The 14,526-nt window shown below is 42.3% G+C and overlaps 1 protein-coding gene and 1 long non-coding RNA gene across 6 annotated transcripts in view; one reads left to right on the top strand and one right to left on the bottom strand.

Annotated features, from left to right (window-relative positions):
* The window catches only part of LOC309514271, a 40,982-nt gene that overhangs the window by 23,193 nt on the left and 3,263 nt on the right, over positions 1-14,526 (top strand). For 2 of the 3 annotated variants that reach the window (XR_014211860.1, XR_014211861.1), the window contains exon 3: positions 7,122-7,191. This is a non-coding gene — a long non-coding RNA (uncharacterized lncRNA). Of the gene's footprint in view, positions 1-7,121; positions 7,199-14,526 lie in introns of those variants that run through there. The other variant, XR_014211862.1, reaches the window with a different exon arrangement.
* The window catches only part of CWC27 (CWC27 spliceosome associated cyclophilin), a 112,769-nt gene continuing 105,816 nt past the window's right edge, over positions 7,574-14,526 (bottom strand). For 2 of the 3 annotated variants that reach the window (XM_082242055.1, XM_082242056.1), the window contains one exon: positions 7,574-7,972. In XM_082242055.1, coding sequence (XP_082098181.1) covers positions 7,810-7,972 — 163 coding nt within the window. In that variant the 3' untranslated portion in view covers positions 7,574-7,809. The remainder of the gene's footprint in view (positions 7,973-14,526) is intronic. The other variant, XR_014224488.1, reaches the window with a different exon arrangement.

The raw sequence follows: 14,526 nt of genomic DNA, 5'->3' as shown, positions 1-14,526 counted from the left end.
GGGCTGCAAGCCTGAACCGTCTGTTGTCTCCCTAAATTGGCTTGTGACATTGTGAAGTTGTCAGCTCTGATTGGTTATATAGTGAAGTCAGCTTTACTTGTTCCTTAAATGGCTGGGATCAGTCAAGGGGAAAGAAGGCATCTGGAGCAGAGAGGGGACACTACCATTGTGGCAAATGGGAGGGGGGAGAAACTTGAGAAAGGAAAATCAAATATTTGGGAAACGTTTTGGGCTCTACAAACCTCCCCTCACTTTTTATCTTGAAAAATTCCGTTGGTGAATATTTGGCCCAACTCTCATGGTGTTTACCATACTCTTCTGCTGATACATGCTACTGCTTCTTAGCATCCCACGTGAAGATGAGTTTGGCTCAGTGGTAACACATAACTTGGTAGCTCAGTTGGTTAGAACATGGTGCTGACAGCATTGAGGTTGCAGGTTTGATCCCCATAAGGGACAGCTGCATATCCCTGTGTTAATGAGAATTATAAGGTCTAAGATATAAAATAAATGTTCATAAATGTACCAGGCAAACAGTCCTGAAACCATTTTGACTCTCCCAAATTGATCTCAAATTATTCTCTGCAAGGAGGAAGGAAATAGGAACCCCCCCCCCTTGTCTCTTTGCTCACAAATCCTGTCTTAAGGGTGTATCTGTGTATGAATAGGGTGAGCCTGTGACCTGGACTCAGGAATTAAGTATTTATCATCACAAAAGAATGGCCAGGCTCTCCAGGTTACCCCATTAACAGGTTTCCTGCCAGACAGGAAACCTGCTGAAGACCGCCCCTTCTGTGATATATGTATGATGTATTGGGGGGTGGTCTTCAGCTACAGGGTGGCAATTTCAAAAGTCTATATAAGGGCTTACACACCTTTGTTTTGGGTTCCTCCCTCCTCCTGCGTGGAGGTGTGAGCACCCTGTTGCAACTGTTAAATAAATATCAGGCTTACTAGCTGCTTTGCTTCTCAATATTCTCTGGCAGACCTCTGGCTGGGGAGGGCGGGGTATGAATAAAATTTATTATTATTATTATTATTATTATTATTATTAATTTTCTCCTACGGATAGAGAACCTACATACGGGCTCTTGGGTACCCCATAAGGGAAAAGGAGCAATTTTTTTCTTATAACACCTGCATTGCATTGGACTAGAATGATCCTTGGGGTGGGTCCCTTCCAACTCTCTGATTCTATGAGACATGTCCATTCTGGGCTTATTAACTCTCAGCATTGCTTCCTTACATAAGAAGTTGGTCCAGGTCACAATTGAGAATTAAGTGTCTTCATTTCAAATAAAAAGTCAATGTACTATGCCCACAATAAACTTTAAGGTACTACACTTCAGCTACCTTTATCAAATTTGCCAGAATAATGAGATGACAGTGACATTCATCTTGTGGATAGACATGATCTGTGAACTTTCCTTGCTTTAAAGTTTCAAGGTATGGTCCAGAAAAAGGTTGTAACAATTTCCAAATATTATTTATTTATTTTAAGCATTTACATATTATTATTTTCAATACTAGTTCAAAGCAGTGTTCAGTACCAGGAGAGAGAATTAAACAAAAAATGTATAAATTTAATCAGGAAACACAAGGCAAAATAATAAAAACAAAAAGTATGAGTCAGTCAGTCAACATAATAAACCATCTAAAGAGAGACCCCCGAAGCCATTTGAAGAAGAAAAAAAGGAATGATTTACAATCCTTCTGCAATAAAGACAAACAATTGTTCAGCATCAAAGGGAAAGAATTTCAGTCTTGGTGCAGGCATACATATAGCACGGGGGCAGCTTTAACTAACAAAAACGGCAGGTGGTGGGGTGGGGTGATAAAATTAAAGACTCTTTTTACAATTTATTTATTTTCCCAGTCTCAAAAAATACATATAACAAATAACCCTCATATACTATGCACCCCCCCAAGAAACATTCCATGCATATACAATTTAAATGCTGCAAACATTAGTACAATAGTTTAGTTTATTATAGCAGTTAAGGATCTTCTACTCTCTGTCTTAACAGATTGTCCCAAGGGAGCCATGGGTAGTTGGTGGTGAGGGGACAACACTGTCCTTTCGGGTGTACTGAATAGACCTCCTTCCCTGGAGGTTTTTAAGCAAAGGTTGGATGGCCACCTGTCATGGATCCTTTGGCTGAGATTCCTGCACTGCAGGGGCTTGGACTAGATGACCCTGGGGGTCCCTTCAAACTCTACAGTTCTATGATTCTATGTACCATACAGTTTCAAAATTGTCTTGGATCTTTGTGTTCCTAAGCACTCTAAGATGCTTTGTTAGTTTATCCATAAGGGCTTGATTCCATATTCTATCCTTATCTAAAGTTAACTTGCTGTTTTCCAATACTGTGTAATTGTATTTTTAGCTTATATTTATTTTAAATGATTCATGTTAACTGATTAAAAAATATATATCTGTGGGCAAAGTAAACCTTCTTTATCAGAAGACGGAGTGCAAGTTTTCACACACTCTGAAATGAATATACAATAATTGGCATGGTTCCAGTTAGCTTAATCAAAATAAATCAACAAAAACAAAACCCACGATAAAGCTAACTGAATGGGCAAATAAATGCCCCAGCAGGCAAGCCCCATTGAAAGCAGTGAGGTCTGTGCAGAGCACAGCAGCAGAACTTTTCACTGGATAGTGACCCTGATCAGTAGGCATGCAAGAGGAAGAACGCTTGTTCTGTATGCTGCTTGTTTAGTGCAGCCTTTCTCAGGCTGGTGCCTGCCAGATGCTTTGGACTGCACTTCCCATCATCCTGGGAGTTTTGTATAGTCACTATACAAAAACACATCAATCACTAGACAGATTTCTTTGGTCCACAGCTTGCAGTTTCCCATTTGGTGGGGAGGATGTTACAGAAGAAAAAAGTAGTGCTTTAATTCCGATATGCCCAAGCCGGTCAACAAAGTTAGGAGCAAGAGAATTGCAAAAGCAGGATGCACGGCAACTTCCTTGAAGAGTAAAACTTGAGAGTTTGTTCCAGTTTAATTAACTGTGAAGGCTGAGCCATACAGTTCAGAGGTACAGCTAATGTAATTACTTCCTTTATCTTTCCTTTTTCCCCTGGGGGAGGGGGGGAATGGATTTAAGAGGGAGAAAGTCAAATTGAAGGGGATTAAGATATAATCTTGACTTTTAATAACAACAAAAACCCAAGACACCCAGCCATACCTGTAGTATAACAGAAATGCAGGGTGGTTTAAATTTTTTTAAAAAAGGCAATTAGTTATATCGACCTGGATCCTGGGAAGTACTATTGGAGTTGACTTCCCCACCTTCTCCTTTCCCCGAGAGCACCTGAAAAACCCTCAGGGGACCCTCCTGAATGGGGGCAGACTGTGCAATTGGGGTGCTGAGATACCTGTGCCCACATCATTTAAGAGAGTCTCCTAACCATTTGGAGCAGCTTTTCCTGTAGGGGGGTGGGAGAAAATCACCTTTTGGCGAACCCTCTCCCATAGATGCTTCTCAGAATTCAAACAATTCTATTCAGGCACTTTCACAGATTCCTTATATTCAGACATAGATACCATGAATCTATGCCAGGTTCTCCTGAATACAGTATAGAAATTACCCTTCCAATAAGTGAAAATATACAAAATTATGCTACAGGCTTTTTTATCTGCTGTTCAGGCAGCAGTTGTTTCCATTTTGGGCTGTGTGTTGCCCATGAAGATCTTGGTTCTGATAAATGTGATGTTTACTAGACTTCTTTATAGACCAGCACGGTCAATTTATGAACTCCTTCCCTTCCTTCAGTGCACATGACCTTTGTTTAGGGAGATATGAGACAGGTTTTAGTAAAGGCTGGTCGATGTCAACTAGGGCTGTCCATGTTTTTTATAAGTGGGTCTGCTGCTGAAATGATAGAAAGGCATATCTTCTCTTCTTTCTTCTACTCATTGCAAGATGTGAAGTTGTCTGCAGTATGACAGTTGACAAAGCGGTATGTCCCGCAGAGGACCCTAAGGTCCATGAATAATAAATAATAGCTTAAAGGTCCCAGGCCCTAAGGAAGCCAAAGTATCCTACACCAGGGCCAGAGCTTTTTCAGTGATGGCTCCGACCTGGTGGAATTCTCTGTCCCATGAGACTAGGGCCCAGCAGGACTTCATCTCCTTCCACAGGGCCTGTAAGACAGAGCTATTCCGCCTGGCCTCAATTTGAATTAGCCTGATCCTCTATTCCCTTTCCCCCTTTGCTCTTCTATGAAGAAACCCCTTCTGGGACCCCACATTTACATTCTTCCCTGGTCTCCTTGATGGCCTTAGTAGGACCAACTTGGCCAGTTAGCCCTGGTGATCATTTGATGTCTACTGACCGGGTTCCCACACACCCCAATGACCCCTGAATTTTTGAATTTTATTGATATTGATGCTGCATTTTATGTTGTATTTTATGCTGTTTTAAAGTCACATTTTAATCAATGTTTTATATTTGCTGTTAGCCGCCCTGAGCCCGGTTTTTAAAGCGGGAAGGGCGTGGTATAAATAAGATAATAATAATAATAATTTTAATGAGTTTTTTTTGGCCTAGTGGAGCCCTTACAAGCTTCCAACAGTCTTAGTTTAAACACACACACTTTTAGGAGGGGGGAAGGTGACTGTTTCCCTGGTAACATAGGAGCCAACTCCTAGGGGCTGAGGTCCCTTTGGCCCCCTCAATAAAATATTTGAGGGGGTCAAGCCCTCCCAAAGTCGATGGGCATTGCCATTCACATGGTGCGTGTGCTGCATCTTGTAAGCAATGATCCCCATATTTTATCAAGTCTTATCATACCTGCCTGGTAGTAAGCAGAACTCAACTGCCCTGCATATGTACCTGGAATACCTGCAAGACCCCACCCTATTCCTGTATTTTTGCTTTAAAAAACTGTTTATAATAGTGAATTTTATATTTGCTGGTGAATGACAATGTAATGATGATGACAGTGTCAGGGAAGGGCTGTAACTTAGTGGTTGCACATCTGCTTTGGTGCAGAAGCTCCCAGTTTCAATCCCTGGTGCCTCTGGGTGGGGCTGGGAAAAACCCCTTTCTGAAACTCTGGAGAGACACATCCAGTTAGTGCAGACCTAGATGGACCAATAATCTTGACGGTGTATAGTAGCATCCTATGTCATCGGACTGCCACATCATTCATTGTTACTTGTAAGAAATTGTTTCTGGCCATAGCTCATAAATACAACAATGGATATTGAGGTCTTTAGGATAATTGGTGAAATTTTATTTTCTATCTACAAAGAGGAAAGTACACAAGAAGGGTGCTTGTGGAGGGCAAGTTGTTTTTAACTGTTATTTCTAAACACTAAATTAGAACATTAGTTTTAACTAATTGCGAAATAATAATAATTGAAAAATGCATCTACTGTTAACTCCTTTGTACCCCCACACATGAAATGGGGACCGTGACAACCTCTTACAAGGACTCTCTTCACACCTCCATTTCTCTTTCTTGTTATCTTAGAGAGATTACATAGCACATTTAAACAATATTCGGCACTAAACTGAACCACACCACTTGGAACCCTATTAACATGATGAGCCAGTTTTATGTACATCACACGTCAGACCCTATCAAGAAACGTAGTTATCGTGGCTTGATAAAAGACTATACCTTGTTGAACTCATTCTAAAAACAACACCAGTGAAGTTGCACATCAGCGTTTAAAATGACCTTGGTTGATGCATCTTAATAAAGACCATTGGACTTCATGCATGCGTGATTTATGTTGGGCCCAATCCACCAAATTGCTTTCCTGTAAAAGCCCCATTAAAAATGAAGAGGGGAAAGAAAGCACAAGGGCTCTTGTAACATACTGGTTATGGTCATGTTGCACATCACTGTATATCCACTGCATGCTTACTGGAGTATTACACATAGAAATATTTTGCTTAGTGCATGTTACTGTTGGTTTCTAGGCATGTAAACATATCTGAAACGGGAGTAGGGGGTAGTGCCTGATGATGTTGGGAACGTTTATCCCTAGGCAGGAGAAAGTGATAATATCCCTCTGTGCTGTTTGAAGGAGAGGGCCTTGTGGGGTAGCTCTCTGCTAGATGAATGGTTAATGCTGGCTGAGTGATGGGAGTTGTAGACCAAAACATCTGCAGGGCAGCAGCAGGTTGCTTAAAGGTTTGCCAAGTACAGTCCTGCCAGAACTGACAAATTATTTCAGAAGAACGTTAACAGGCAAACGTATATAGGGCACTCTTGTCAGTGTGATTAAGAACACAGGATGGCTGACCTGAAAAGTGTTCAAGAACAAACATAAATCAAGATTGTAACAAGCAATCTCGAAAGCAGAATGTGGAAACCTAATGGTAAAACAACACAAACAAAAACTTTTGAAAAAAAATTGATCGTATTATTATGAGCTTGGCTATGATGAGAAAAACTAGGATAAAGAGGGGAGACAAAACATTCTGCAAGAAGTATGAAAATGAATTTGGCCACATATTCCACAATGGACGATGTGCACAAATCTGAAAAGAAGGTTTTATAATTTAATATTTTGCTGTTATTTAACACCTGCATGCATTCGTCACATATTGTGGTGCAGCTAATATATGTTCGGAAATGTGGAACATGGAATGCTTCATAATTTTTGGTCCTGCTGCAAAATAATGACATTTTGGTGGACTATAATAAATGAGATCAAACTTATAACATGGTATGGTTTTCCGATAAGCTCATTAATTATACTATTTAGATATGTCAAGAATCTAGTTTTCCTAGTGGACATGAAATTGGTAATGAATTTGCTAACAACCAGATGCTAATGTATGGTATTACTGGAGAAAATATGTTTAGACTTACAATTGAAAACTGGATGGTAACAAAATGGAAACTTGTATCTATAGTAAAAGTATATTGAAAAAGTATAGCAGCTTTGTCATGTATTGGTATAATAAGAGTCAAGAGAATATTTGACCATAAGTATTATTGGAAACTATTTAAATAATAATTGGTACATTTATGCTGCTAATTCTGTTATGTATATTTTATGTGGTGAAAATATTTTTCTCAAAGATTTGAAGCATTATGAATATTAAAAGTGTTTGATAAAATGTTGCCTTGTATTCCAAACAGGAATGCTTCCGTTCTGGGTTCCAGCCAGCCATGCCCCTATTCCGGATACAAGAAGCCAATAGAAGCTCAAGTAAGTCTTTGTCCTTTACAACTGAGTCTCAACCATCTGCAGTTGCAGAGCATAGCCAATTCTCATTGGGCCTTTTCTGGGGCTGAGGGTAGATTATGGTTTTCACCTTTTTATTTAAATATTTGTTGTATTTCTTCAAACTTCAGAGTTCCCCTCAGCATGCCATTGCCCCCTCCCCTTTCTCAGTGGCCCTGTTTTGGCTCTGATTCTGCTGGCACTCACCACCTGAGTTTGCTATTAGAGGGAGCGATAACAATATTATCCCCATTTAGTACTGGCAAAACCTTTCGTTCCCTATTCCGAAAAGATACTTTTCGGTATTCTAGAGAGATTGCAAATGCAGAACCCTCTACTTTAAGAATGCAACTACATAAACAGAAACTGAGAATGGAAAAGGAATTATTTATTCACAATAATTGCTAAGAATGATTTCAGGAAGCCTTTTTTTTTTAAAACATCAGAATTCACAAAACAAAGCAGATAGCACTGTTTCCAAATTAGACACCAGATTCCTTTTCACACCTTGTAAGTGATATATTTTGGGACACCAGCTACTACAGAGCCAGAACACTTGTGCAGTCATTTTCCAAGCTGGCTCTGGGAAACCTTACATTCATTTCATCTCCTTGCCTTTTTCTCTCTCAGAATCTTTTTGCTTTCTTCCCTTCGTCTCTTATTAACTGGGTTCCGAGGATCATAAATTTCAAAAGTGTCTTCATCTTGCACGCTTGCATCTTTCACTTTTCTGGTTTTATCTTCAAAATGTAGCACGTGTGACATCCTGTCAAGAAAAAAAGATAAGCACTCATTTTGTTGGCCAGGCTAACTTAAATGTTTTGTAACCTGCTTTTTGATGGGAAAATAAACAAACATAGGAAAAATCTTATAATAAGAAGCAGTAAACAATTTGCATATTTTTACCTTAGATATAATGAAACTGTTAATTTCCACATGTAAAAAGAGCATGATTTTACAAATAAGTGGGGTTTTTTGGGGGGGAACATATTCCTAGCAAAGAAAAGATAATCGGCTAATGTTAATAAGCATTAGCAGAGATGTTGCCTTAGAGATACTCAATTAAATTATTTTTTCTGGGAAGTTTCCGTCAAAATAATAATGTGGGTAGTTTACCATTTTATACTTTTTATTTTGATACTTTCCCTGTTTTTTGCCCAATAAGCAGCCATAGTACAAAACAAAACCCATTTTTTATTGTTGTATATTAACATAGTAGATGATAAAAGACATTCACATTGAAGGCATCACTAACCTAATTGATTTGCAATGTGTCTCCTTTAAGCATGACTAAGTCTGGATGCAGCCCAAGCTACAAATTAATATATACACCATTTTTATTTTTTAAAAAAGAAAAGCAAAAATATCAGGAATAGTGACATCCTTTTTATCAGCTTGGAATGTTTATCAACTTTCCTATTAATCACACTGTACTTTCCTAAGAATTATGTGTTCAGTATGGGTGGTGCAATAAAAAGGATGAACTCTATAGGAGCCTTTTTCTAATCAGTCTGACTGCATCATAAGCCAAGTTTGTTGTAAAAATGTATTTCATTCTATGATTAAGCACAGACATTGTTTCTTCAGACAATTCTTTCTTTCTTGCATTATTTACCTGTCTTTACCAAGTTTGTATTAGCTCAAGTTAATTAAATTTCCAGTGATAATGGAGACTATCAACATGGGTGGGAGTCTTAACTATCATGTTTGGCTCCAAACAGCAGGAAAGTCTGGAATGGCTCAACCTATCAACTCTGACCTTGTTAGTAGGTGAAACTCACATGTTGAGCAGAATGTTCCATTCTGTTACCCCACTGAAGAGGATACTCCTCTCCTTCCACTTTCTTGCTAATGACAGATTTAAGAATGGTAGGGTTCCCCTCACACCTATTGAGAAATCAAAGACTTTCCCACATCACAACATGTTGAACTGAATGTAGCTTTACTTAATGCCTTGAGGAGTAATACTTTATTTTTCGCTCTATAGGATGCACTTTTCCCCCTCCAAAAATTAAGGGGAAATGTGTGTGCGTCCTATAGAGCGAATGCAGGCTGCGTGGCTAAGCCCAAAGCCAGAACAGGGAGACGGAGCGATGCGAAGCGCTCCGTCTCTCTCTTCTAGCTTGGGGTTAGCTGCGCAAAGCCTCTGCAGGGCAGCGGGCTGCCTTCACCCTGCTGCCCTGCGGGGGCTCCAAAGGCTGTCCCTGAAGCCTGAAGCCTTTGGAGAGCAGTGCTTCCCCCCACCGCCAGCCCCACAAGCTCGGGGGGGCAGCGGGAAGGCGGCTTGCCGCCTCTGCACTGCTCCCCGACCTGGTCTTTGAGGCTGGTGGTGGTGGGAAGCTCGGGGGCAGCGGCAAGGTTGCACACGGCCTTTGCGCTCCCCCCCCCGCCAGCCCCAAAGAGCAGGTCAAAAGGAACCTGAAGCCTCCGGAGCCCAGCGGGAACTACTGCCGTGCTCCAGAAGCTTTGGGTTGCCTTCACTGAAGCCTGGAGAGCGAGAGGGGTCAGTGCGCACCGACCGCTCTCTCTCTCCAGGCTTCCAAGGTAGCCGCCTGAAGCCTCCAGAGTGCAGCGGGAACTCCCGCTGCGCCCTAGAGGCTTTGGGTGAATGCACCTTGAACGCAACTTGTTTTAGAGGGGGAGAACAAGAAAAAAAAATTTCCCCCTGTTCTCCCCCTCCTATGGTCCGGGTGCGTCCTATAGAGTGAAAAACACCGCACTTTTCACTGAAGCTCTAAGCTTCATATGAAAAACTGACTTTATTTCTACCTTCTTTGAGAGTCACCGCCCAGTTCCTTTTCAACAGCTGGATTGGTAAATAAAAAAAAGTTTTGCTTAGCGCTTTAGTGTTTTTCCCACTGTGCTTTTTGTTTGTTTGGAAGACTGTGGAAAAGCAGGGCACAAATGCTTGAAATAAATAAAATTAAAATCCTGTGGATCCTTAGGACTAGAATTCACCCCAGTCAGTACATTAGCCCTTCCAGGGTTTGGATTCTTCTAGTGGACAAGAAGTTGAGTGACAGCAGGCCAGGCTCTGGGGGGCTAATGGGAATTGTAGTCCAGAACACCTAACCTAGGGGGCACCAGCTTGGAGAAGGCTTCACTAGAATATGCTTTTGACTCAAAAAATATGATGACATAAAACATAATTTGTGGTGCTGGACAAGGAAGGACTGGGTGATGTCAGGTTTTCAGTATTGCAATGTATCGCCGGGCAAACATCGTTGATCTGGCGATAAATCATGATGTTCAAAACCCTGCTTCCTACCACAGTCCTGCGAGATGTTGGGGTGAAATCGCTGAGGCTTGCACACGAGTAGGAGAAGCATCAGGGCTGTTCAGCCAAAGGGTGTGTGTGAAGCCTTTGGCCCCTAGCTGAGGGAGCGCTGCAGCTTCTCTGGCTGATGCGAACCAGTGGCAGGTTGGAGGCTCCATAAAACTGCTTGGCTGAGGCAAGGGCAGCGGCTTGCTCCTCAGCCAAGCAGTTTAAAAAAGAGGAGGGAGGAACAAGCTGTATTGGTGCCTCGCCAACGCAGCTTGTTTCTCCCTCTGTGCCAGTATGAGGGCAGAATGGGATGGCGGCTTCACTCAGCGGTATATTGCTGGTGGAACTGCTGCCACACCTGAATCCCTCTGCTACCAGAGCTCACTGGAGGGAGTCAAGCGGTGGCAGTTTCACCCGCAATATAGCGCCACGTGAAGCTGCCATCACGGTCTGCCCCTCATACTGGTCGTGGGCGATGTATCGATACATTTCCCAGGCTTATTGGATAGCACTACTTTCTCCTGCATTCTTAACCAAGAATAATGAAACCATCAACTACAATAACAGGTGAAACATCCAAATACCGTATTTTTCTCTCTATAGGACGCACTTTTACCCCTCCAAAAATTAAGGGGAAATGTGTGTGTGTCCTATGGAGCAAATGCAGGGTCCTTGGCTTCAGCGATAGCAATGCGAAGCCTCCGAAGCGCAGAGGGAGCGCTCCGGAGGCTCCGCGTTGCTTTCGCTGAAGCCTGGAGAGCGAGAGGGGTCGGTGCGCACCAACCCCTCTTGCTCTCCAGGCTTCAGGGATAGTCGCCTGAAGCCTTTGGAGTGCAGTATAACCTCGCGTTGCGCTCCGAAGGCTTCGGGTTCCTTTGCTAAAGCCGGGAGACCAAGACTCTCCTGGCTTCAGCCAAAAGAAACCCGAAGTCTTTGGAGTGCAGCGCAAGGACCCGCGCCTGCCTGGAAGCCGGAGGAGGAAAAGAAGGGTCTCCTCCTGTTCCTTCTCCAGCTTCGCTTGAAGGGGCGCTGCGCAGAGAGGGAGAACTGTGTAGCGCCCCTTCAGCGACGCGGGTGCCCTGGCTTCTGCCTTAGCCGCGTGCAGCCTCTTCAGGCAGGGGGAGCCTTAATCCCGCTGCCCTGAAGAGGCTTGGCGGGTTATCCCAGAAGCCAGATCCCTCTTGCTGTTCTGGCTTCTGGGATTCAAATTTTTTTCTTTCTTGTTTTCCTCCCCACCAAACTAGGTGCGTCCTGTAGAGCGAAAAATACGATACTCTACAGTGGTACCTCGGGTTAAGTACTTATTTCATTCCGGAGGTCCTTTCTTAACCTGAAACTGTTTTTAACCTGAAGCACCACTTTAGCTAATGGGGCCTCCTTCTGCCGCCGTGCCGCTGGAGCACAATTTCTGTTCTCATCCTGAAGCAAAGTTCTTAACCCGAGGTACTATTTCTGGGTTAGCGGAGTCTGTAACCTGAAGCATATGTAACCCGAGGTACCACTGTATACACAAAATTTGATTCCCTTCCTTGATTTTTGTTGCTTTAACTTTTGTAGTCTACTCACCTGCTGTCCCTATATGGTTTTCTAATGACTATTAATGACTTTTTTAATGCTTTTAGTATTCTGTTGTAAGCCACTCTGAGCACCTTTTCTTAGGCAGGAAAAAAGCCCTATGCATTTAAATGTAATTTTCAAAGACATCTTCAGAGCTTCGCAGTGAGTGGAAAGTCCTACTTTGAGCAATGAGATTTTCTCCCAAGCAGCTGTGTGTTAGTAAATAAGGCAATAAGGAAGAACATGCAATAGGTAATGGAACAATTAACATATATGACAGCTCTGTGATCACATACATCCCTTGTTTTATCTGAAAGCAAAAGTACACTACAAATGATTACAAAAATAGTTCCATCTGTTTTTCTTTCATCCTTCTTGAAAGGAGGGAGCGGGAAGGGATTTGAGCAACAGACCAGTTGTGATTCCCAGCACAAATTCCTGCGCCGTGTGCCTCCATAAATCACTAATTGTAGTAAACTGAAAGCATGCTGAAATTTTACAATCTCCTATGAGAATACATATCCAGACTTGTTATAGAGTTGTTTCCAGTATATAATGCCCTGATATTTTAAAATATTGATTGTTGGAGGATGAACAATTTTAGTACTGTGTGTTGATTTACTGCTTCTAGCTATTTTATGGCAACTTTGCATTTTTAACTTGTAACAGTTTTTACAACATCAAAGTATCTTAAAGTTAATGAATGAACAAACACACCAGTATCCTAAGCATTTGTTTCATCAATCACATTCAGCATTCAGTAGTATTTCTTTTCTTACACTGTGTTTGGTCTAGTGTAGCTTTCACATAACAAAAACACTGGTTGTCAAATACGCCTCTGGTCCCAGGGGGTGCAATGTCGCAAGTAACAAAATTATTTAACTGAGGGAGGACTTGGCTACCTCTCTCCCCTTGGTTATAATATGGGGGAAAGTTCCACATTCTGCCTCCTAACCTAATCCAGGGGCTAGAGAGATGGAAATGTACATACCTTCTGCAGCAGATGCCTGGGCTTCATGTTTTGGGATTCTTGCCTTAAATTAAACTGATCTAATACATCAAAGATTAGTTCAGAATGAAAGCAGGCGTATAATATTGATTTAGGGGAAGTGGGTGGCGCTGTGGGTAAAACCTCAGTGCCTAGGACTTGCCAATCGTATGGTCGACGGTTTGAATCCCCGCGGTGGGGTGAGCTCCCGTCTTTCGGTCCCAGCTCCTGCCCACCTAGCAGTTCGAAAGCACTGCTAAGTGCAAGTAGATAAATAGGTACCGCTTTATAGCGGGAAGGTAAACAGCGTTTCCGTGTGCTGCGCTGGTGCTGGCTCGCCAGAGCAGCTTCGTCACGCTGGCCACGTGACCCGGAAGTGTCTCCGGACAGCGCTGGCCCCCAGCCTCTTAAGTGAGATGGGCGCACAACCCTAGAGTCGGACACGACTGGCCCGTATGGGCAGGAGTACCTTTACCTTTACTAATATTGATTTAATTCTCTAAGATGCCATCATTAGACTACTTTAAGTTTTTCAAATGGACTATTTAAAATAAAAACAGTCCTAAAAGCCTTTCTGAATAATAAAAAAAATGTTTTCACCGCCCACTGAAAAGTAGGTTTGCAGCTCTTCCTAGGTGCCACCAGTGAAAAGGCTATGTTCATAGTTGCTAATGACAGGTCAGGGAGCAGTGCCACTTATATCAGTCTCAAGACTTGAGAGGTTCTGTGTAGCCACATATGGTCTTAAGATAGTGCTGGACCATTGAAATAAGCTCCAAATGCTTAAATGAAGGAGAACTGAAACAGGTAGTTTACCTGACAGTTAGAAAGAAAGATCAGATTCACAGAGGCAGAAGGAGCAGACGATGGGAGGGAGCAGACATAATAGGGAAGCAAAGCAACAATTTCTTCCAGTGGGTCAGAGTAATCAACATAAGTGGTGATACTCCATTGACTATAGGTGGAGGTGGATGATTCTCAACTTACTATCCAAAGCACAGACAATGAGAGCAGACAGGATGCGTTATACATACCTTAACGGTTGTCAGTTAATTTTGTAACCAATTCTGCCTTATACTTTGAGAATGACTGTTGTAGACTATCCCTTCCTTTATACTCTCAAGTATATAGAGACTGGTTGCTGAAGGCTTCAGAGGAATCGGTGATGGATATAACTACCGAATGCTTTGGCTCTGGTCACCCTCAGCATATTCATGACCTCAGCTTGCACTCTCTTGCTAATGCTCTTCTGGGCTCTGGCTGAACATTAAACACACATGGATGACAGCACAGAATCCAGTGCAGTCTTGCATATCCAAGGCCTTGCAGCAGACCTGACCTTTCTAAGGGGCATTAATTAGATGCCCTCCATCCTCCAATTTTGAAATATTTTAGAAAAGACATCAACAAAGCCCTGAAATTTCTGAAGAACCCTGTTTCCAGTCACCAAGCTAGTCTGAGCATTTGAGAGAAATGGGTGCTAACACAATCATATTGCCAGGAGGAAGCA

Source organism: Podarcis vaucheri (genome assembly GCF_965113315.1).
Source record: "Podarcis vaucheri genome assembly, chromosome: 11".
NCBI classification, from domain to species: domain Eukaryota; kingdom Metazoa; phylum Chordata; class Lepidosauria; order Squamata; family Lacertidae; genus Podarcis; species Podarcis vaucheri.
Note: the sequence above shows the minus strand (reverse complement) of the source record. Positions and strands in the feature narration are given on the sequence as shown.